General features: G+C 42.1%; 1 protein-coding gene across 1 annotated transcript in view; it reads right to left on the bottom strand.

Moving 5' to 3' along the window:
• Positions 1-486: 486 nt before the first annotated feature.
• The window catches only part of CFAP58 (cilia and flagella associated protein 58), a 112,561-nt gene continuing 89,488 nt past the window's right edge, over positions 487-23,559 (bottom strand). Inside the window, exons 16-18 of the mRNA XM_040254390.1 lie at positions 10,936-11,055; positions 7,967-8,100; positions 487-1,579 (exon numbers count right to left, since the gene is read on the bottom strand). Of these exons, the coding sequence (XP_040110324.1) occupies positions 1,468-1,579; positions 7,967-8,100; positions 10,936-11,055 (366 nt within the window). The 3' untranslated portion in view covers positions 487-1,467. The remainder of the gene's footprint in view (positions 1,580-7,966; positions 8,101-10,935; positions 11,056-23,559) is intronic.

Genomic DNA, 23,559 nt, shown 5'->3' with positions numbered 1-23,559 from the left:
AGATCTGCTTTGCCTACCAGCAGGGAAGACCAAAAGAACCCCTCCAGAGCAGTCCTCGGTCAGTGACTGGAAGCCTGAGGGTATAAATATCCCAGCTCCCTCACCCTAATGGGACCAACTCTGAGATGTGATTACACTGTTTTCAGAGGCCCCTGCAAGGTCCAGCAAAAGTCTGCAACTGCAGAACTTGACTTCGTGCCTTAGCCTGGTGTCCCACGTCCCCACTCTTAGGGTGTGTCCTGGGATCACTGCTGAGTCAATCACTTTCATGGCCATCATTGCCTTGGGTCTACTTCTGGTGGTGAACCAAGAGGGACAGAAGAACATGATTTTAGATCCCTCTAAACTCCCACCTCTCTGGATAATCTAAACAAACATCTTGGGATCCTTAAGTCTCTTGCTCCTCATGATGAATGAAATGAAATTATCCACTTATGCTATCCTTGCTTATCCATGAGTTACTTACCCCTCAAACATTTTTTAAAAAATTACAGAGGTCAAGTTACTGAGAGAAAGATGGCCAGGATGTCCCACACCACTGAACACTCCAAACAGTGGAACTTTGAACTGATGCCCACCTGACTGTGGTTTCAAAATAAAGAAAATAACAATGGATTTAGTTACTCAAAATGCTGGCCTGCAGCCTGGAAATCAAACAGATCTCTGGCCCTTGTAACTCTGCTCTCTAAATGTGAGGTCTAGAAAGGATAGATCTTCAGAGGATACCAGCCCAAACCCCTCATTTTACAGTCTTGGTCTTCTGAGTCACATCTTTGTGTTAAACATTTCTCACAGTAGTTTTAAACTTTACGTATTCTACCAAAACAAAGATTGAGGTCTCTACAAGGGTTCTTTTTATTTTTTATGATGAAGTGTTTATTAGTATGTCTTTTTGGAATAGGTTTTCATACGCCAGGCCTGAAAAGAAATTCCACATAGAAATTACTCTCAAAACACTTTTTAAATAGTTTAGAGTATGTCCACCTTTCTCATCGCTCATCAATGACTTGTTAATGAGGAATAATTAAAATAGATTCTTATTAATAAGAATACGCTGCATTTCAAAAAAAAGAACATTTTTAAATGTAAAATCTATGCACCAGTGTCTGTGCAGAGAAATTAGGGTCCAAAGTTTCATCCATACGGAGTATCTAGATGTGGTGCATTGCAAAATAAATCAATGTGGTAGTAACAAAAGATCTGCGTCATGCAATGGTTGAATTGATATAATCCAACCTGATTGAACAGATTTGATTACACTCTGTTAATATCCATGTGGATTAAATAGAAAGTCATCACTCTTCTATGTACAGGACTATAATAGTTCTGCGTTTCTTTCCATCCTGGAATCCGAGGACTGATTTCCCTAAATGTCTGTGATCCAAGGGATTTCAAAGAGATTCCTCCAAAATGTTTCAGAGTGAATTCCAATGAGTTGTTCAGAAGGACCCAGCCAGCAGCTTCAAGTTATGACTTCGCCTTGGATGACTTGCTGAGGGGAAATCCACCCCCAGTAAAACGAGGGCCACTTGGTTTGGCCATCGAGAAGGTGTCCTCCATGCTTATTCTGTCCTTGTTTCTGTAAGAGAGGAGGTGAGAGTTAACTTTCTTACCATCTTTTTCCTTTTCTAAGTTTGGTGTTAAGTTCTTAGGGTGAGCTAACCACTAAAAACTGCTTTGATCAAACCTTCCAGTTTGAGACAAGGTGGTAGTTTGAATGTAATTAGGTGTTACTGATAACACATAGAATTGGGGAAAGACACAATTAAACATGCCTTCCTAATGTTGATCTAAATACAGACAGAAGGCCTCATTATAGCTCAAGCGCTGGGGCCTAGAGGCTCCTGTAATCATCTTCCTATTTTATAAAGCATTTGTTTAGTTCCAAAGATCAGTCAGAGGAATCTTTCTCTTGGCTCAGTTATAATGACTAATTCATCATTTATCAACTTTCATATTCCAGAGTTTCAGTGGAAACTTATAAATCTTTATCATACATACACACATACAAGCACAGGGCATTTTCATCAAACTTGGACATTAATAAAATACAAATTTTCCTATAACTTTAGATGAGCAGCAGTTATTATCAGAAATAGTTTAAAACTCAGGAAAAGCTGGGAAATATAAATAAGATAGTACTTTTGGCAATAGATAAAGGAAGAAACTCCCTAAAATCTACAATATATCTTCTATATAGATCTTCTTTAAATGACCCCCCACACACACATATTCAGGTTTCCTGCAGAAGTATCTTAAATTTATATAGATTACCTATTGCATAATTAGGGTCTTATAGAAAATGTCTTTGGAGTCCCTTTTGCAAAATAAAAATTGAGCAAACTACTAAGATTAAAACCAATTAGATTTGACTATGAGAAATGAGTTACGTCAGAGAAGAGAATTCTACTTTTTGCAAAACAATCTGACTTGTACTGCAGACTCCACGCCAGCCTGGAGTATACAGTCGGGGAGTCAAGGATAGGTGGGTGGGGTGTATAGGTCAGGATTGGAGCTTGAAAAAATGGCGTTTGAGAAAAATGAAAAAAAAAAGGCAAAAAGGTAAAAATGATATGAGTTATTTTATAAAGAGTATGTGTGAGGAGAATATCCACAGAGATTATTCTAAATTATTCCATTTGGAAAGAATCTGTAGAGGATTGGTTCATCAATTCAGCTGTCTCTTAGCAGAATTGATTTCATTATTATAAAAACCATCCTCCATAAATAGTACAAAAGCTTTAGCCTTGAGTGGATCCAGCAAAGGAGATGCCTTCAAGTACTCTGACAACTTGTCTACCTCCTGACTGTTGTTAGATGCAAGCAAGGCCCCCCTCCTCCTGCCCTCTCTTGCCTCAAATAACCTAAATTTTCCTCTCCAAAGGAACTAAAGCTTAATGCTCTGGCCTGATCTAAGCCGACTAACAGGAATAATGTCTCCTTTACATGATCTTTTTAATGTATTTATAGACCATCCTAATGACTCCCTTCAGCCTTCTTCCTTTCAGTCTAAACCATCTCAGCACTTTTGTTCTTGCCGGTTCATATTTTCCTTCAGCTCCTTAATCTTTTTCTTTTTCCTGCTGTTCTCCTCCTAAGAACTCATATTTTTCTGTCTCCCTCCAGTTTATGGATCCCAACTAAATGGAATCACCACTGATGCCCTCTGGAGAGGTCAGTCACAAGGAATAAGTATCAAGGTAAAACCAGAGAGTCTAGAGCAGGGTACTAGAACTTTCCATGATGGTAGAAAAACCCTGTACCTGGCCTGCCAGATAGAGCATCCACTAGCCACATACAGCTACTAAGTAGGTGAAATGTGACTAGTGCAGTTAAGGAACTGAATTTCTAATTTGATTTAATTGTAACTCACTTTAATTTAAATAGCCACAAGTGGCATACTGCCTGGGGCAGTGCAGTTCTAATGGATGGGCCACTGGGAGGGGCTGAGCTATCAGACTTATTTTTGCAGGCTCCAAAATCACTGCAGATGGTGACTGCAGCCATGAAATTAAAAGATGCTTGCTCCTTGGAAGAAAAACTGTGACCAACCTAGACAGCATATTAAAAAGCAGAGACATTACTTTGCCAACAAAGGTTCCTCTAGTCAAAGCTATGTCATGTCAGTAGTCACGTAGGGATCTGAGAGTTGGACCTTAAAGAAAGCTGAGCACCGAAGAATTTATTCTTTCGAACAGTGGTATTGGAAAAGATTCTGAGAGTCTCTTGGACTGCAAGGAGATCCAACCAGTCCATCCTAAAGGAAATCAGTCTTGAATATTCATTGAAAGGACTGATATTGAAGCTGAAACTCCAATACTTTGGCCACCTGATGCAAAGAACTGACTCCTTGGAAAAGACCCTGATGCTGGGAAAGATTGAAGGCAGGAGGAAAAGGATGACAGAGGATTAGATTGTTGGATGGCATCACCAACTTGATGGACATGAGTTTGAGCAAGCTCTGGGAGGTGGTGATGGACAGGGAAGCCTGGCATGCTACAGTCCATGGGGTCGCAAAGAGTTGGACATGACTGAGGGACTGAACTGAACCAAGCTATCAGAGGGGCGTCCTTCTGTCAGTCAGTATGTTCTCTTTGTCCAGAAAACTGTGTGTGTGTGTCTGTGTGGTGGGAGGATCAGAAGCCCAAAGGAAACTAGGAACTGTCATCTAAATGTGGAATGAGGGGATATTCTGATTTATAAAAAGGGTGGATTTTTACTGGCAAATGAATTTGCATCTGCTGCTGCTAAGTCGCTTTAGTCATGTCTGACTCTGTGCGACCCCATAGATGGTAGCCCGCCAGGCTCCCTCATCCTGGGATTCTCCAGGCAAGAACACTGGAGTGGGTTGCCATTTCCTTTTCGAATGCATGAAAGTGAAGTCGCTCAGCTGTGTCCAACTCTTAGCGACCCCATGGACTGCAGCCCACCAGGCTTCTCCATCCATGAGACTTTCCAGGCAAGAGTACTAGAGTGGGGTGTCATTGGAATTTGCATCTAGCTACTTTAAATAGCTATTTGCCACTAATGAATCATAGAGGATGCATTCAGACCCTCTTTCACCATGTCCTTGAAACATCCATGTGGATGACACACCAAGCCTGACTTTCAGCTCCCAGTGTGAGCCTCTGCATAATGAACTCTATGACCTGGGCAATGCCATACAGCCAAGGTTCAAACCTATAGATTCATCTGGGTCCCCTCATTCAGCCCAGGATTAGGAAAAGAATAACAAAGTGAAGAGAACATTTGTTCTTGGGCATATCAGTTCAGTTCAGTTCAGTTACTCAGTCGTGTCTGACTCTTTGAGACCCCATGAATCGCAGCACACCAGGCCAACCTGTCCATCACCAACTCCCGGAGTTCACTCAGACTCACGTCCATCAAGTCAGTGATGCCATCCAGCCATCTCATCCTCTGTCGTTCCCCTTTTCCTCCTGCCCCCAATCCCTCCCAGCATCAGAGTCTTTTCCAATGAGTCAACTCTTCGCATGAGGTGACCAAAGTACTGGAATTTCAGCTTCAGCATCATTCCCTCCAAAGAAATCCCAGGGCTGATCTCCTTCAGAATGGACTGGTTGGATCTCCTTGCAGTCCAAGGGACTCTCAAGGGTCTTCTCCAACACCATAGTTCAAAAGCATCAATTCTTTGGTGCTCCGCTTTCTTCACAGTCCAACTCTCACATCCATACATGACCACTGGAAAAACCATAGTCTTGATTAGACGGACCTTTGTTGGCAGAGTAATGCCTCTGCTTTTCAATATACTATCTAGGTTGGTCATAACTTTTCTTCCAAGGAGTAAGCGTCTTTTAATATCATGGCTGCAGTCACCATCTGCAGTGATTTTGGAGCCCTCCCCCAAAAAGTCTGACAGTTTCCACTGTTTCCCCATCTATTTCCCATGAAGTGATGGGACCAGATGCCATGATCTTCATTTTCTGAATGTTGAGCTTTAAGCCAACTTTTTCACTCTCCTCTTTCACTTTCATCAAGAGGCTTTTTAGTACCTCTTCACTTTCCGCCATAAGGGTGGTATCATCTGCATATCTGAGGTGATTGATATTTCTCCCAGCAATCTTGATTCCAGCTTGTGCTTCTTCCAGCCCAGCATTTCTCATGATGTACTCTGCATAGAAGTTAAATAAGCAGGGTGACAATATACAGCCTTGACATACTCCTTTTCCTATTTGGAACCAGTCTGTTGTTCCATGTCCAGTTCTAACTGTTGCTTTCTGACCTACGTATCAGTTTCTCAAGAGGCAGGTCAGGTGATCTGGTACTCCCATCTCTTGAAGAATTTTCCACAGTTTATTGTGATCCACACAGTCAAAGGCTTTGGCATAGTCAATAAAGCAGAAATAGATGTTTTTCTGGAACTCTCTTGCTTTTTTGATGATCCAGCGGATGTTGGCAATTTGACCTCTGGTTCCTCTGCCTTTTCTAAAACCAGCTTGAACATCAGGAAGTTCATGGTTCACATATTGCTGAAGCCTGGCTTGGAGAATTTTGAGCATTACTTTACTAGTGTGTGAGATGAGTGCAATCGTGTGGCAGGTTGAGCATTCTCTGGCATTGCCTTTCTTTAGGATTGGAAGGAAAACTGACCTTTTCCAGTCCTGTGGCCCCTGCTGAGTTTTCCAAACTTGCTGGCATATTGAGTGCAGCACTTTCACAGCATCATCTTTCAGGATTTGAAACAGCTCAACTGGAATGCCATCCCCTCACTAGCTTTGTTCGTAGTGATGCTTCCTAAGGTCCACTTGACTTCACATTCCAGGATGTCTGGCTCTAGGTGAGTAATCACACCATTGTGATTATCTGGGTCGTGAAGATCTTTTTGTATAGTTTTTCTGTGTATTCTTGCCACCTCTTCTTAATATCTTCTGCTTCTGTTAGGTCCATGCCATTTCTGTCCTTTCTCGAGCCCATCTTTGCATGAAATGTTCCCTTGGTGTCTCTAATTTTCTTGAAGAGATCTCTAGTCTTTCCCACTCTGTTGTTTTCCTCTATATCTTTGCATTGATCGCTGAGGAAGGCTTTCTTATCTCTCCTTGCTATTCTTTGGAACACTGCATTCAGATGCTTATATCTTTCCTTTTCTCCTTTGCTTTTCGCCTCTCTTCTTTTCACAGATATTTGTAAGGCCTCTTCAGACAGCCATTTTGCTTTTTTGCATTTCTTTTCCATGGGGATGGTCTTGATCCCTGTCTCCTGCACAATGTCACGAACCTCAGTCCATAGTTGATCAGGCACTCTGTCTATCAGATCTAGGCCCTTAAATCTATTTCTCACTTCCACTGTATAATCATAAGGGATTTGATTTAGGTCCTACCTGAATGGTTTAGTGCTTTTCCCTACTTTCTTCAATTTCAGTCTGAATTTGGCAATAAGGAGTTCATGATCTGAGCCACAGTCAGCTCCTGGTCTTGTTTTTGTTGACTGTATAGAGCTTCTCCATCTTTGGCTGCAAAGAGTATAATCGATCTGATTTCGGTGTTGACCATCTGGTGATGTCCATGTGTAGAGTCTTCCCTTGTGTTGTTGGAAGAGGGTGTTTACTATGACCAGTGCAGTTTCTTGGCAAAACTCTATTAGTCTTTGCCCTGCTTCATTCCATATTCCAAGGCCAAATTTGTCTGTTACCTCAGGTGTTTCTTGACTTCCTACTTTTGCATTCCAGTCCCCTATAATGAAAAGGACATCTTTTTTGGGTGTTAGTTCTACAAGGTCTTGTAGGTCTTCATAGAGCCGTTCAACTTCAGCTTCTTCAGCGTTACTTGTTGGGGCATGGACTTGGATTACTGTGATATTGAATGGTTTGCCTTGGGCATATAGCCATCCTGAAACCCAAAGTGTTCACCTGACATGTGCAATATCATCTCCTAGAAGAAAGGCATCCCATGCTGATACCCTACATCAGATATAGAAGTCAGACACTAGACAGAGAAATGGTTCAGAAACAGCTTATCTAAAACATAGGTGAAAATTATGTGTGTGTGAACTGCTCATAATTACAGTGGTCCAGCTATGTTATTAGAAAGCACAGCTTTAGCAAACCCAGACCTCTTAAGAAAATTACCTATGGTTTTAAATGTGAGTGTGCTTCAGCCCATGCCACACTGACTGTGAACCTCATTTGCAGGCACCGTCCTGGCATGATCAGCCCCAAACCATGAGAACAATGTGGGGGAAATATCACAATGGGTTTCCTCTGCTCCACAGGAGGTCCACCGGAGAGCTGATATTAATGGATCCCTATTAGGGTCCTAAGGAGGGGTCAAGTCAGACAAGACACTCATCTTGCTCTGACTACAACCCACTGAGCGACCCTGCAGAAAGTCATTTGCTCAACCCTGACTTAGTTTACCCCAGTGAGGTCTGTGGCTCTGTAGCTGCCCATAATTATTTTTCTCATCAGCAGTTACAAGGCACAACAAAACTAGAACATTTGACTAATTCTTACTTCTGAATGTATTCTTTACGTTTCTGAGCAAGGTATTTCTTCTTTAAATTCAGCAGTTCATTGGTAAGTTTTTCAATCTCGTACTTGTATTCTTGGCTCTGTGATTCATACATATTCAATTCTGAAGACAAAACCTAGTATGACAAATAAAGCAGCATTAACAGAAGATACATGGTGAGACAATATCCTTTTCTGAAAAATCTTTTTAATCTGCTGCCACTTACCTTGGTGAGGCTAGAAATACAAAACCATGCCCAGATTTAACGGTTAATCTGCACGCTTCTACCAGTTCAAGGTCTGTATCTGGGTAAAAATCTGATGAACGTTCTAAAGACTCATAATCCAATGACCAATTTAATGAAACCTCATTCCCCTGCTTAAAAGGAGAGCTATCAGGCACACCCAAACAGGCTCACATATGAATGGTGTAATGCACTCAAGAATATTGAGAGTCAAAAGAGAAAAACTCCCAGATATATACTATAAAATTGCTTCTTAAAGCCTTTTTTAAAATGTTCAGAAAAGTCATTACTAAGCAGTGTGATTCATCTGAGGATTATTGTAAAAACTATTCAGAATCATCCTGCCACCGCCATTAAGTAGGCATTCAATTTATGTGTTTTCCAAGGTTGTTGTTCTGCTGAATGTCAATCACCTCTTTACTGCACCCTTTGGGACTATTCACAGGTTCTCTCTTTATCAGAGCACTGGGATATTTACCTCTAAGATGAAGAGTGCTATGACATATGCATGGGAGAGGGTACTACATGTGAAGGGCTGTGTTAGGAAGCCTAATTACCTGCCTCTTGCTCTGTTGTGTTCAGTAGATGCTACTGGTTTCAGGCTGGACAAAAAAAAGAAGACATTTACTCATCTAAACAGATGTGTAAAGGATGCTAAAGTGAGGGGTGCCCCTAACAAAAATCAAGGGGGAAAAAGGGACGCTATCGTTGTAAGGGACATGCAATAGATGCAATTGTTTTTCCTCTAGCTCTCTATTTTTTAAAATTTACATAAAAGGCGATCTTTATCTTTTGAGTGTTCATCTGCTTCTGAACAGGTGTCTTAGCTGGCACTAGTGGTAAAGAACCCACCTGCCAATGCTAGGAGATGTAAGAGACACGGGTCAGGAAGATCCCCTGGAGAAGGGCATGGCAACCTGACCCAGGATTCTTGCCTGGAGAATCGCATGGACAGAGGAGCCTAGCAGACTCTGGTCCATAGGGTTGAAAAGAGTCAGACACAGCTGAAGCAACTTCACAAACTCATACACACTGCTTCTGAATTCCTTCCTCTTAACTGTTGTGATTCTATCTATCTACCCTATCTGACTAAGGATTCTGACCATGTTATCATAAGCTAGAGAAAATGATTTTCATGTTGGAAGAAAATTTGCCTTAATAGTTAAACTGTTGAAGCTGAAACTCCAATACTGTGGCCACCTGATGCGAAGAGCTGACTCATTTGAAAAGACCCTGATGCTGGGAAAGATTGAGGGCAGGAGGAGAAGGGGACGACAGAGGATGAGATGGTTGGATGGCATCACCAACTCAATGGACACGGGTTTGGGTAGACTCTGGCAGTTGGTGATGGACAGGGAGGCCTGGCATGCTGCAGTTCATGGGGTCGCAAAGACTTGGACACGACTGAGCGACTGAACTGAACTGAACTTAGGAACAAAGATCTTGCTTCCAAATAATGAATGTGGAATTTCTTAAGAGTCCAGATCATGAGGACAAATTGATGGGCAGGCTTGGTACTATGCACTGCTGAATCTTCCACTAGGGGTCACATGTCATTCAGAGAAAAACATCTGTATACCCTGAGATAAAGGGTTAAAGTGACAAAATCCTCCTATGAACCACTGAATGCAGCCCATTGCTAAGAGTGCCTTTCTGACAGTAATGTGAAGAGAGACATGCGCTTTTCTAATCTACACCCAACTTCTGAGAAAATAAGTTTTTATTTTGCTTGTTATATTCAATTGTTTAAAGGGATAAAAATAATCAAAAGAGTATGCCTCTTGCAAAACTCAAATTATGTCTCAGGATACTCATGTAAAACGAATGCTTAGAGTGGTAAGTTGAAAATTAATGCTTTCATTACACTTCTGTTTCATCTGCCTTTTTAAAGTAAAAGGATGTGATTTTACAACATTCTCTTTGTGAAAGGATTAGTACCATATTAGTCTCACAGCACCTATTTTACCCCAGGCAGAAAGGCAATGACTATTACCATCGTTGCACAGGTAAATGCCAGAATTCAGCTAGCATATGCTACAGTCTGTGCCTGTGTGTGTATAAGGCTTCCCTAGCATGCCAAGAATATCTAAGTACTTTTTTAGGAGGTAAAGCTGAAAATAGAGTGGGAACACACAGTTTTTGAGAAAACTTTAAAATGTGTAATTGTAAAACATTCCATCGCCCCAGCTAAGGTTCTTGTGTCACTTAGAAGAGAACTTATGCTAACAGAATCCTAAAATGATTTGACTTCCCCTTCATGACTACTTACTTAGATAGTTCTGAAGCAAGGCCCTTGGGGACAGGGGAGGGGCTTTGTGTACATTTATTTCAGGTGGATAAACAGTAAAAACCTGCTCTGACACAGTGGTCTGCTTTAGTGGGCCATAGTGTTAAAATATTTCTTCTGTTCTTCCCCACCATCCAAATCCTCCAAATCGTGTTGAGATAATCCACACAAACCCTATTCCCCAAATTTCCACTCCATTGCCATCATCCTCTCTCTGTTTCTCCACTTGTTCGTCTACCTGTTTTGTGGGGGTCTATTAGTCTAGGAGCAGAGGGGCACCTTTGAGGCTTGCCTGGGACTGGAGCGCTAAAAAAGCTGATTTCAATGGAGTGCAGCCTTTGGGAGACTGGCTCCTTGGGCCACGGCGGTAGACTTGTCCAGGGGTGTTCCCCAGAGTGTGGCCATCCTTCAGCTAGGAAGGCGCAGAGGCGCCCACTTACTTTAAGCTGCTTGGTCTTCTCCCGCAGTGTGTGCCGATAGATCTGCAGCTGCTCCGCAGCCTCGGGCCCAGGCTGCCGAGCCAGGATGTGCTTTAGTTCCACATACAGTTTCTCCTTTTCCTGGTGGAGAGCATAACCACAGATGGAGATAAACAGTCCCATCAAGACAAGGACAATGACTTTAACGGCATGTTCGGGATGCTTTGGGATCATCCTAAGGTCCTTCTCAGCTCCACACTGATTATATTCACTCGTAGGTCCATCCACTCAAGCATCAAGCCATAGAGGGTGCTGGCCCTGCCCATCAGCTGGTCGGCAGCAGCCTCGTGATCCCCAGGCTGTGCAGCCAACCACATGGAAAGCCTGCCCTCCAGGGGACTGGCAATCACCACATGAGGAGTGGCCTCACAGCCAGCCTGGCCAGGGACCACCCCCACCTACCAGCATGCCCACAGCAGTCAGCCCTGCTACACAGGAGGACACGCAGTCCACATGGGTGTACCACTGGAGCATACAGCTCTGGTGACCAGAGGGGAATGTGTTGTTCCAAAGGAGATTGCCTACATAAGGCAATTTTCCCAAGACTGAAAAAGGTAACCAAGGTACCTAACACAGAGAAACAAACACAGAGCATTGAGCAAAATGAGGACAGAGGAATACGTTCCAAATGGAAGAACAAGACATAACGTCAGAAACATGACTAAAGGAAGTGGAGATAAGCAATCTATTCCATAAAGGGCTCAAGGTAATAATCATAAAGATGCCCACTGAACGTGATAGAAGAATGGATGAATGCAGTAAAAATTCCAGCAAAGCATTAGAGAATATAAAGGACCAAACACAGAGAAAGAATACACTGCTGCTGCTGCTGCTAACTTGCCTCAGTCATGTCCGACTCCATGTGACCCCACAGACGGCAGCCCACCAGGCTCCCCCGTCCCTGGGATTCTCCAGGCAAGAACACTGGAGTGGGTTGCCATTTCCTTATCCAAAGCATGAAAGGGAAACTTGGATTTAAAAAAAAAAAAAAACACCATAAGGAATCAACAGCAGATTAGATGATACAAACGAATGATAAACTGGAAGACAGAGTAGTAGAAATCACCAAAGCTAAAAAGAAAAAAATGAATTTTTTTAAAAAATGAGTACTAGTTTAAGAGAACTTTGGTATAACAACAAGAGTAATAACACTTGCATTATAGGGGTCCCAAGAAGGAGAAGTGAGAAAGGGGCAGAGAAAATATTTGAAGAAATAATAGCTGAAAACTTCCCAACCTGGAACAGAAAACAGACAGCCAGGTCCAGGAAGCACAGGGAGTAGTATCAAACAGAATCAATCTTAACAGGACCACAGCAAGATACACTATAAGTAAAATGGCAAAAATTAAAGATAATAGGAATATATGAAGAGCAGCAAGAAAAAAGCAACTAGTTATATACATGGGAACTTCCATAAGATTATCAGCTGACTTTTCAGGAGAAACTTTGCATGCCAAAAGGGAGTGTCACAATATATTCAAAGTGGTGAAAGGATAAAACTGACAATCAAGAATTACCTACCCAGAAAGGTTATCATTTAGATTAGAAGGAGAGAGAATGATAAACCCATGTTTGTATGGTCAATTAAACTATGACAAAGGAGGCAAGGATATACAATGGGGAAAAGACATCCTCTTCAATAAATGGTGCTCGAAAAACTGCACAGGGCGCATGCAAAAGAATCAAACTAAACTAGTTTTTCACACCATATACAAAAGTAAACTCGAAATGGATTAAAGACTTAGATGCAAGACCTAAAGCCATGAAAATTCCTGGAAGAAAACAGGCAGAAAATTCTTTGACATCAGTCTTTACAAACTTTTTTTTTTTTGATCTATCTCCTCAGGCAAGGGATACAAAAATAAACAAACACAACTACATCAAACTAAAATGTTTTTGCACAGAAAAGTAAACTATCAACAAACGTGAAAAGGCAATCTACTCAATGGGAAAAGATATTTGCAAATGATAAAGCTAACAAGGGGTTAATATCCAAAATATATGAAGAACTCATACAACTCAACATCAAAAAATAAAAAACTAAGTGACTCAGCTAAAAAACAGTGGACCTGAATAGACATTTTTCCAAAGATGACATACAGATGGCCAACAGATACATGAAAAGATACTCAACATCACAAACCATTAAGTGAAAGAAAGAAAGTGAAGTCACTCAGTTGTGTCTGACTCTTTGCAATCCCATGGACTGTAGCCCACCAGGCTCCTCCGTCCATGGGATTCTCCAGGCAAGAATACTGGAGTGGGTTGCCATTTCCTTCTCCAGGGGATCTTCCAGACCCAGGGATTGAACCTAGGTCTCCTTCATTGCAGGCAGACACTTTAACCTCTGAGCCAAAACCACAATGAGATACCAACTCAGAATGGCTATCATCAGAAAAGACTATAAATAAAAAGTGTTGGTGAGGATGTGGAGAAAAGGGAGTATTTGTACACTGTTAGTGGGACTATAAATTGGTGCAGCCAATCTGTAAATTGGAAAAGAGTGTGGAGGTTCCACAAAAAATTAAAAATAGAACTATCAGATGATTCAGCAATTTCACTTCTGGGTATTTACCTTAAGAAAACAAAAACACTACTTTGAAAAGATATATGCATACCAACTTTCATTGCTGCATTATTTGTAATAGGCAAGCTATGGGAGCAACCTAAGTGTCCACTGATAGATAAATGGATAAAGAAGATGCATTATATGTATACCAAGTGATATTACTAGCCACAGAAAAAATAAAATCTTGCAATTTACAACAACATGGATAGACCTAGAGGGCATTGCTACTGCTACTGCTAAGTCGCTTCAGTTGTCCACCAGGCTCTGCCGTCCCTGGGATTCTCCAGGCAAGAACACTGGAGTAGGCTGCCATTTATGCTATGTGAAATGAGTCAAGCAGAGAAAGACAAATACCATATGATCTCATTTAAAGGTAGAATCTGAAAAACAAAACAAGCAAAACAAAACACAGACTCATAGATAAAAAGAACAACTGGGTAGTTCCCAGAGGGGAGGGGGCTAGAGGGATCCTTAGCTGAAGAGGATTAAGAGTTACGAGCCACCAGTTATAAAACAAATAAGCCATGGGGATATAACATACAGGACAAGGAAACTAGTTAATAATATTGTAACAACTTTGTGTGAGGACAGATGGTTACTAGACTTAGTGTCACGTCACTTCATAATATATGCAAATGTCAAATCACTATGTAGTACACCTGAAATACACATAATATTGTACATCAACCATATTTCAGTTTTTGAAAATTATGCATATCCCAACCCTGATCAAGGACCCAGGATGTGCGCAGCATTTGGATAAGAATAATAAGACAAATGAACAAGAAAACATCTCTCTCTACCTAAACTTATGATCACATGACTGAGAGACAAAGATGACAGAAAATTTTGACAAAGTATTATGGCCAATAAAAGCAGGGAGTGACTAACTCTTATTTGGAGGAGTTGGGGGAAATTTCATAAAAATGTCATTTGAACTGTCCCTTGAAGAATGAGTAGGATTTTTCCCCAAGTGGAGAGAGAAAAGAAGAGCTTTTTATGCCAAGGTTCAGTTATAGAACAGGGGAAAGGTAGTCCAAGGTACTTGGATGCAATCTCAAAAATGACAGAATGGTCTCTTTTCATTTCCAAGGAAAACCATTCAATATCACAGGAATCCAAGTCTATGCCCCAACCAGTCATGCTGAAGAAGCTGAAGTTGAATGGTTCTATGAAGACCTACAAGACTTTCTAGAACTAACACCCAAAGATGTCCTTTTCATTATAGGGGACTGGAATGCAAAAGTACAAAGTCAAGAAACACCTGGAGTAACAGGCAAATTTGGCCTTGGAGTATGGAATGAAGCAGGGCAAAGGCTAATAGAGTTTAGCCAAGAGAATGCACTGATCATAGCAAACACCCTCTCCAACACAAAAGAATACTCTACACATGGACATCATCAGATGGTCAATACCAAAATCAGATTGATTATATTCTTTGCAGCCAAAGATGGAGAAGCTCTATACAGTCAGCAAAAACAAGACCAGGAGCTGACTATAGCTCATATCATGAACTCTTTATTGTCAAATTCAGACTTAAAGTGAAGAAAGTAAGGAAAAGCACTAAACCATTCAGGTAGGACCTAAATCGAATTCCTTATGATTATACAGTGGAAGTGAGAAATAGATTCAAGGGATTAGATCTGATAGACAGAGTGCCTGAATAATCAAAGACAGAGGTTCATGACATTGTACAGGAGGCAGTGATCAAGACCATCCCCAAGAAAAAGAAATGCAAAAAGACAAAATGGTTGTCTGAGGCAGCCTTTCAAACAGCTACGAAAAGAAGAGAAGCAAAAGGCAAAGGAGAAAAGGAAAAATATACCCATTTGAATGCAGAGTTCCAAAGAATAGCAAGAAGAGATAAGAAAGCCTTCCTCAGTGATCAATGCAAAGAAATAGAGGAAAACAACAGAATGAGAAAGACTAGACATCTCTTCAAGAAAATTAGAGATAACAAAGGAATATTTCATGCAAAGATGAGTACATAAAGGACAGAAATGGTATGGACCTAACAGAAGCAAAAGATATTAGAAGACGTGGCAAGAATACACAGAGCTATACAAAAAAGATCTTCACAACCCAGACAATCACGATGGTAGCCAGTGCACTAAGAGCAGGCAGCCGCGGCTGGCACTAAGCGCGGCCGAGAGGAGCTACGCCACGTCGGAGGTCAGGGGCAGCGGCCTAGAGTGTCAGGCTGCAATGGCGCAGAAATGGCGGAGAGGAGCTACCCTGCGTCTGAGGTCAGGGGCGACGGCTGAGAGGAGCTACCCCGCGTCTGAGGCCAGGGATGGTGGCCAGGAGGAGCTACCCTGTGTCCGAGGCCAGGGCGGCGACCGGGAGGAGCAAACCCACGTCCAAGGAGCGATGGAGGAGCCATCCCACGTTGAAGGTCAGGAAGGGTGGCGGTGAGGAGATACCCCTCCTCCAAGGTAAGGAGCAGCGGCTGCACTTTGCTGGAGGAGCCGTGAAGAAATACCCCACGCCCAAGGTAGGAGAAACCCAAGTGAGATGGTAGGTGTTGCAAGAGGGCATCAGAAGGTAGACACACTGAAACCATAATCACAGAAAACTAGTCAATCTAATCACACTAGGACCACAGCCTTGTCTAACTCAATGAAACTAAGCCATGCCCACAGGGCAACCCAAAATGGGCAGGTCATGGTGGAGAGGTCTGACAGAATGTGGTCCACTGGAGAAGGGAATGGCAAACCACTTCAGTACTCTTGCCTTGAGAACCCCATGAACAGTATGAAAAGGAAAAATGATAGGATACTGAAAGAGGAATTCCCCAGGTCAGTAGGTGCCCAATATGCTATTGGAGATCAGTGGAGAAAAAACTCTAGAAAGAATGAAGGGATGGAGCCAAAGCAAAAACAATACCCCGCTGTGGATGTGACTGGTGATAGAAGCAAGGTCCAATGCTATAAACAGCAATACTGCATAGGAACCTGGAATGTCAGGTCCATGAATCGAGGCAAATTGTAAGTGGTCAAACAAGAGATGGCAAGAGTGAACGTCGACATTCTAGGAATCAGCAAACTAAAATGGACTGGAATGGGTGAATTTAACTCAGATGGCCATTATATCTACTACTGCGGGCAGGAATCCCTCAGAAGAAATTGAGTAGCCATCATGGTCTACAAAAGAGTCTGAAACGCAGTACTTGGATGCAATCTCAAAAACGACAGAATGATCTCTGTTCGTTTCCAAGGAAAACCATTCATTATCACCATAATCCAAGTCTATGCCCCAACCAGTAACACTGAAGAAGCTGAAGTTGAACAGTTCTATGAAGACCTACAAGACCTTGTAGAACTAACACCCAAAAGAGATGTCCTTTTCATTACAGGGGACTGGAATGCAAAAGTAGGAAGTCAAGAAACACCTGGAGTAACAGGCAAATTTGGCCTTGGAATGCGGAATGAAGCAGGGCAAAGACTAATAGAGTTTTGCCAAAAACTGCACTGGTCATAGCAAACACCCTCTTCCAACAACACAAGAGAAGACTCTACACATGGACATCACCAGATGGTCAATATCAAAATCAGATTGATTATATTCTTTGCAGCCAAAGATGGAGAAGCTCAATACAGTCAGCAAAAACAAGACCAGGAGCTGACTGTGGCTCAGATCATGAACTCCTTATTGCCAAATTCAGACTTAAATTGAAGAAAGTAGGGAAAACCGCTAGAGCATTCAAGTATGACCTAAATCAAATCCCTTATGATTATACAGTGGAAGTGAGAAATAGATTTAAGGGCCTAGATCTGATAGATAGAGTGCCTGATGAACTATGGAATGAGGTTCATGACATTGTACAGGAGACAGGAATCAAGACCATCCCCATGGAAAAGAAACGCAAAAAGCTAAATGGCTGTCTGGGGAAGCCTTACAAATAGCTGTGAAGAGAAGAGAAGCGAAAAGCAAAGGAGAAAAGGAAAGTTATACCCATTTGAATGCAGAGTTCCAAAGAATAGCAAGGAGAGATAAGAAAGCCTTCTTCAGCGATCAATGCAAAGATATAGAGGGAAAGAACAGAATGGGAAAGACTAGAGATCTCTTCAAGAAAATTAGAGATACCACGGGAACATTTCATGCAAAGATGGGCTCAAGAAAGGACAGAAATGGTATGGACCTAACAGAAGCAGAAGATATTAAGAAGAGGTGGCAAAAATACACAGAAGAACTGTACAAAAAAGATCTTCACAACCCGGATAATCATGATGGTGTGATCACTCATCTAGAGCCAGACATCCTGGAATGTGAAGTCAAGTGGGCCTTAGAAAGCATCACTACGAACAAAGCTAGTGGAGGTGATGGCATTCCAGTGGAGCTATTTCAAATCCTGAAAGATGATGCTGTGAAAGTGCTAGACTCAATATGCCAGCAAATGTGGAAAACTCAGCAGTGGCCACAGGACTGGAAAAGGTCAGTTTTCCTTCCAATCCCAAAGAAAGGCAATGCCAGAGAAAAGGTCAGTTTTCCTTCCAATCCCAAAGAAAGGCAATGCCAGAGAATGCTCAAATTACCACACAATTGCACTCATCTCACATGCTAGTAAAGTAATGCTCAAAATTCTCCAAGCCAGGCTTCAGCAATATGTGAACCATGAACTTCCTGATGTTCAAGCTGGTTTTAGAAAAGGCAGAGGAACCAGAGATCAAATTGCCAACATCCGCTGGATCATCAAAAAAGCAAGAGAGTTCCAGAAAAACATCTATTTCTGCTTTATTGACTATGCCAAAGCCTTTGACTGTGTGGATCACAATAAACTGTGGAAAATTCTGAGAGAGATGGGAGTACCAGACCACCTGACCTGCCTCTTGAGAATTCTGTATGCAGGTCAGAAAGCAACAGTTATAAGTGGACATGGAACAATAGACTGGTTCCAAATAGGAAAAGGAGTACGTCAAGGCTGTATATTGTCACCCTGCTTATTTAACTTCTATGCAGAGTACATCATGAGAAATGCTGGGGTGGAAGAAGCACAAGCTGGAATCAAGATTGCAGGGAGAAATATCAATAACCTCAGATATTCAGATGACACCACCCTTATGGCAGAAAGTGGAGAGGAACTAAAAAGCCTCTTGGTGAAAGTGAAAGAGGAGAGTGAAAAAGTTGGCTTAAAGCTCAGCATTCAGAAAATGAAGATCATGGCATCTGGTCCCATCACTTCATGGGAAATAGATGGGGAAACAGTGGAAACAGTGTCAGACTTTATTTTGGGGGGCTCCAAAATCACTGCAGATGGTGACTGCAGCCATGAAATTAAAAGACGCTTACTCCTTGGAAGAAAAGTTATGATCCATTTTGATAGCATACTCAAAAGCAGAGACATTACTTTGCCGACTAAGGTCCGTCTAGTCAAGGCTATGGTTTTTCCAGTGGTCACGTATGGATGTGAGAGCTGGACTGTGAAGAAGGCTGAACGCCGAAGAATTGATGCTTTTGAACTGTGGTGTTGGAGAAGACTCTTGAGAGTCCCTTGGACTGCAAGGAGATCCAACCAGTCCATTCTGAAGGAGATCAACCTAAAGTTGAAACTCCAGTACTTTGGCCACCTCATGCGAAGAGTTGACTCATTGGAAAAGACTTTGATGTTGGGAAGGATTGGGGGCAGGAGGAGAAGGGGATGACAGAGGAAGATATGGCTGGATGGCATCACTGACTCGATGGACGTGAATCTGAGTGAACTCCTGGAGTTGGTGATGAACAGGGAGGCCTGGTGTGCTGCGATTCATGTGGTCGCAAAGACTCAGACACAACTGAGCGACTGAACTGAACTGAACTGAACTGATGATCACTCACCTAGAGCCAGACATCCTGGAACATGAAGTCAAGTGCGCCTTAGGAAGCATCACTATGAACAAAGCTAGTGGAGGTGATGGAATTCCAGTGGAGCTATTTCAAATCCTAAAAGATGATGCTGTGAAAGAGCTTCACTCAATATGCTAGCAAATTTGGAAAACTCAGAAATGGCCACAGGGCTGGAAAACGTCCACTTTCATTCCAATCCCAAAGAAAGTCAATGACAAAGAACGCTCAGACTATTGCACAATTGCACTCATCTCACACGCTAGTAAAGTAATGCTCAAAATTCTCCAAGCCAGGCTTCAACAGCATGTGAACTGTGAAATTCCAGATGTTCAAGATGGCTTTAAAAAAGGCAGAGGAACCAGAGATCAAATTGCCAACATTTGTTGGATCATCGAAAAAGCAAGAGAGTTCCAGAAAAATATCTATTTCTGCTTTATTGACTATGCTAAAGCCTTTGACTGTGTGGATCACAACAAACTGGAAAATTCTGAAAGAGATGGTAATACCAGACCACCTGACCTGCCTCCTGAGAATTCTGTATGCAGGTCAAGAAGCAACAGTTAGAACTGGACATGGAACAATAGACTGGTTCCAAATTGGGAAAGGAGTATGTAAAGGCTGTATATTGTCACCCTGCTTATTTAACTTATATGCAGAGTACATCATGAGATACGCTGGACTGGATGAAGCACAAGCTGGAATCAAGATTGCCAGAAGAATTATCAATAACCTCAGATATGCAGATGACACCACCCTTATGGCAGAATGCGAAGAAGAACTGAAAAGTCTCTTGATGAAAGTGAAAGAGGAGAGTGAAAATGTTGGCTTAAACCTCAACATTCATAAAATTAAGATCATGGCATCTGGTCCCATCGCTTCATGGCAAATAGTTGGGGAAACAGTGGAAACAGTGACCGACTGTTTTTTTGGGTTCCAAAATCACTGCAGATGGTGACTGCAGCCATGAAATTAAAAGACGCTTGCTCCTTGGAAGGAAAGCTATGACCAACCTAGACATCATATTAAAAAGCAGAGACATGACTTTGCCAACAAAGGTCTGTCTAGTCAAAGCTATGGTTTTTCCAGTAGTCATGTATGGATGTGACAGTTGGACTATAAAGAAAGCTGAGAACCAACGAATTAATGCTTTTGAACTGTGGTGTTGGAGAAGACTCTTGAGAATCCCTTGGACTGCAAGGGGATCCAACCAGGCCATCCTAAAGGAAATCAGTCCTGAATATTCATTGGAAGGACCGACGCTGAAGTTGAAACTCCAGTACTTTGGCCACCTGATGTGAAGAACTGACTCATCTGAAAACACCCTGATTCTGGGAAAGATTGGAGGTGAGAGGAGAAGGGGACAACAGACGAAGATATGGTTGGATGGCATCACTGACCCTATGGACATGAGTCTGAGTAAACTCTGGGAGTTGGTGATGGACAGGGAAGCCTGGCATGCTGCAGCCCATGGGGTCACAAAGAGTTGGACATGACTGAGGGACTGAACTGCACTGAAGTCCGATTCAGCAGGTGCACTGGGAAGGTGAGGGGAGAAGAGAGACCAAAGGCTGGGTGTGTAGGTTGGCGATGTGGTTTGGGACCACATCCTTAGGCAACTGGGAGCCAAGGATGAAGCATATCTGGGTTTGTTTTCAGAGGAATAACTCCAGCAGGAAATCAGAGGACAGAATAAGCCCCAGTACAAGCAGAAGATGAAGAAAACTGGACCCAAGATCGCTAGAACGGGGAAGTGGGTAGATGTGAAGAGAGTTCTGAGGTAGGACCAGGGGGATTTGGTGAATGAGCAGACAAGTGAGGAAAGAAGGATCAGGAGTCAAGAGGACCTCAGAGTCTTTAACACAGACACTTCGGAGTCTGGAGGGTGTTTGCAGTAGAGGCAAAGAGACTGGGACAGGGAAGGATAGGGAGAGAGGCCAGGGAACTGTTACTACATTCTCTGCTGACCTTCAGTGGGTCCCTGAAATGTTAAGGTTGAACCCCTGTGGGAATATCTAGAAGAGGAGTTGAAAGTAAGTTCTCAGACTTGAGAATTGAGGAGCATGTTGGATCTAGAGACGGGTCTTGTCCAGAGCCACGAAGGTGGATCCATCAACTGGGATGGCTTACAGGGAGGGCCAGGGCAACCAGAGTTTTGGGAAAACTAGCATAGAAGGGGTGGGTAAGTGAGAGAGACCCAGAGAAAGAGAATGAGGGAGAGTAAAACAGATGTCTAAAAAGGCAGGAATGCTTTGAATGGTCAGTGATATCAAAGAGAAGGTACAAAGAGAAGAAACAGGAACAGAAGACTGAACGCGGCCACTGGGGTGGGCTGTGAGGACCAGGCAACCTTGGTCAGAAAGGCAGGAGTAACACCTGGGAGGCAAAGGTCACAGAGGCTGAAGACCAAGTCAGAAGTTACAGAAAGTGAGTCTTTTAAGAAATATGACAGAGGAAGAAAAGAAATCTGGAACTGGTTTGAGGGAGTAGTAGAAATCCAGGAAAACTAGGATATACAAATTTGTAGAACTAAAGGAAAGGACTTCCTAGGATTCCAAAGCAAATCATAATTTTATGACTTAATTAAACCAATAAACAATACAGAATTCCCACTTGTGCTCTGAAGTTTAATTGCTTGTAACATGTTTTCAAATCCTTGAACTAAGGATATTACATTGGAGCAAAGATTTATTTCTAAGGCATCTCAACTCTGGATTCCCATTTCTCTAAACTGCACTCATGTGAACAAACATTGATAAAGACTGGTGTGTCTACTCATTTGTCTCTGTACTTACCACTCACTTCCTTAAGGTAATTAATTATGTTTAAGGAAAAAAATATAAGTAATAGCCATCTCATTAAATGAAACATTCAGTCAAATGGAAACTAATTTTTACCTAGAGCTAAGTAATCTTACATTGTCATCAAATGACTGGTTAGTAAATTTTCTTTTACCTATTATTTAGATGACATTTATTTTCTCTGGCAAAAAAACAGATTATTTGATGACAATGTAAGATTTGTTTTAATTTTTCCTTTTCCTGGCCAAATTGTAGAAAATTTATTACAAATAACATGACTCTACCTTCACAAGACTGTATTCAACTTAAAAATTAGTCAGACGGCAATAAGCTTCTAGAGAAACAAATATCAAAATAATACTTACCATTTAAGAAACAATCCCAGAAGTGACATGGAAACCCAAAAGCCAGCACAAAAAAGAAAACTTGGACAAATAGAATTACAAAGTGGCAATTTTCCTTTGCTGTACAACACCTCCTGTCACACCTCACAATATAACCTTCCCAGTAAATGGATGCAGCCAGCAATGAGAAAGATATCAGGAGGTGAGTTTATTTTCTATAACCACTTAACACCTGCTCTGTTGGAAAAATAACACGTCTGACAAGACTTCAAGATTCAATTTGGAGAGCGTAATAAATATGTGGGGAAACCCATGAAACTGTTTTGCCCATTTCTTTAATCTCACTGTTCTCTATACCCAGAGTACAGAAGACTTGAAAAGTAAAGAATCTCCCAGTGTGAGGGGGAGCAATCTGGTTTGGGGTATAATAATGTTTTAAACTGAAAAAGGTCATCTTATTCCAAGAACCCTCAAACGTTTCGCAGGCATAATTCTTTTCAATTGTTCCTGGTAGGGAAGGAGGAATGAGTCACAGAAAAGCCTTCAAGAAGCAAATATCTTTTCCTCACCTCACAGGTGAGAATTACAAGGTCAACAGGAATGAGTGGTATGTGTGATTCCTTCGACAAGTCAAAAACCTCATCGTAATATACTGAAGGATCACTGTTCCCAGGCAACACCTCCTCTGGGGCTTGAAGACGTGTTATAGCCCTGAACATAACCAACCAGGGTCAGACTGAGTTACAGAATTCCTAAAGGCTACACGATTACATGGATGTGAATTTGAGCAAGCTCCAGGAGATAGTGAAGGACAGGGAAAACTGGAGTACTACAGTCCATGAAGTTGAGAAGAGTTGGACACAACTTAGCAACTGAACAACAACAACACAATAACACCAATAGGAGAATGGAGCCAGGTACAGAGCCAGGTGAGAGGGAATTAGAGGTCAGAGTATGACTCGGTCCCCCTTCTGTTTGCCCAGCCCATCTGGACAGGCCTTGCCATGTCCTCTAACAGGACAGGCAATCTTCATACACAGAGTGGATGATG

This window comes from Oryx dammah, unplaced genomic scaffold (assembly GCF_014754425.2).
Source record: "Oryx dammah isolate SB20612 unplaced genomic scaffold, SCBI_Odam_1.1 HiC_scaffold_14, whole genome shotgun sequence".
Classification (NCBI taxonomy): domain Eukaryota; kingdom Metazoa; phylum Chordata; class Mammalia; order Artiodactyla; family Bovidae; genus Oryx; species Oryx dammah.
The sequence above is the reverse complement of the archived record's forward strand: the minus strand, read 5'-3'. Positions and strand labels throughout refer to the sequence as shown.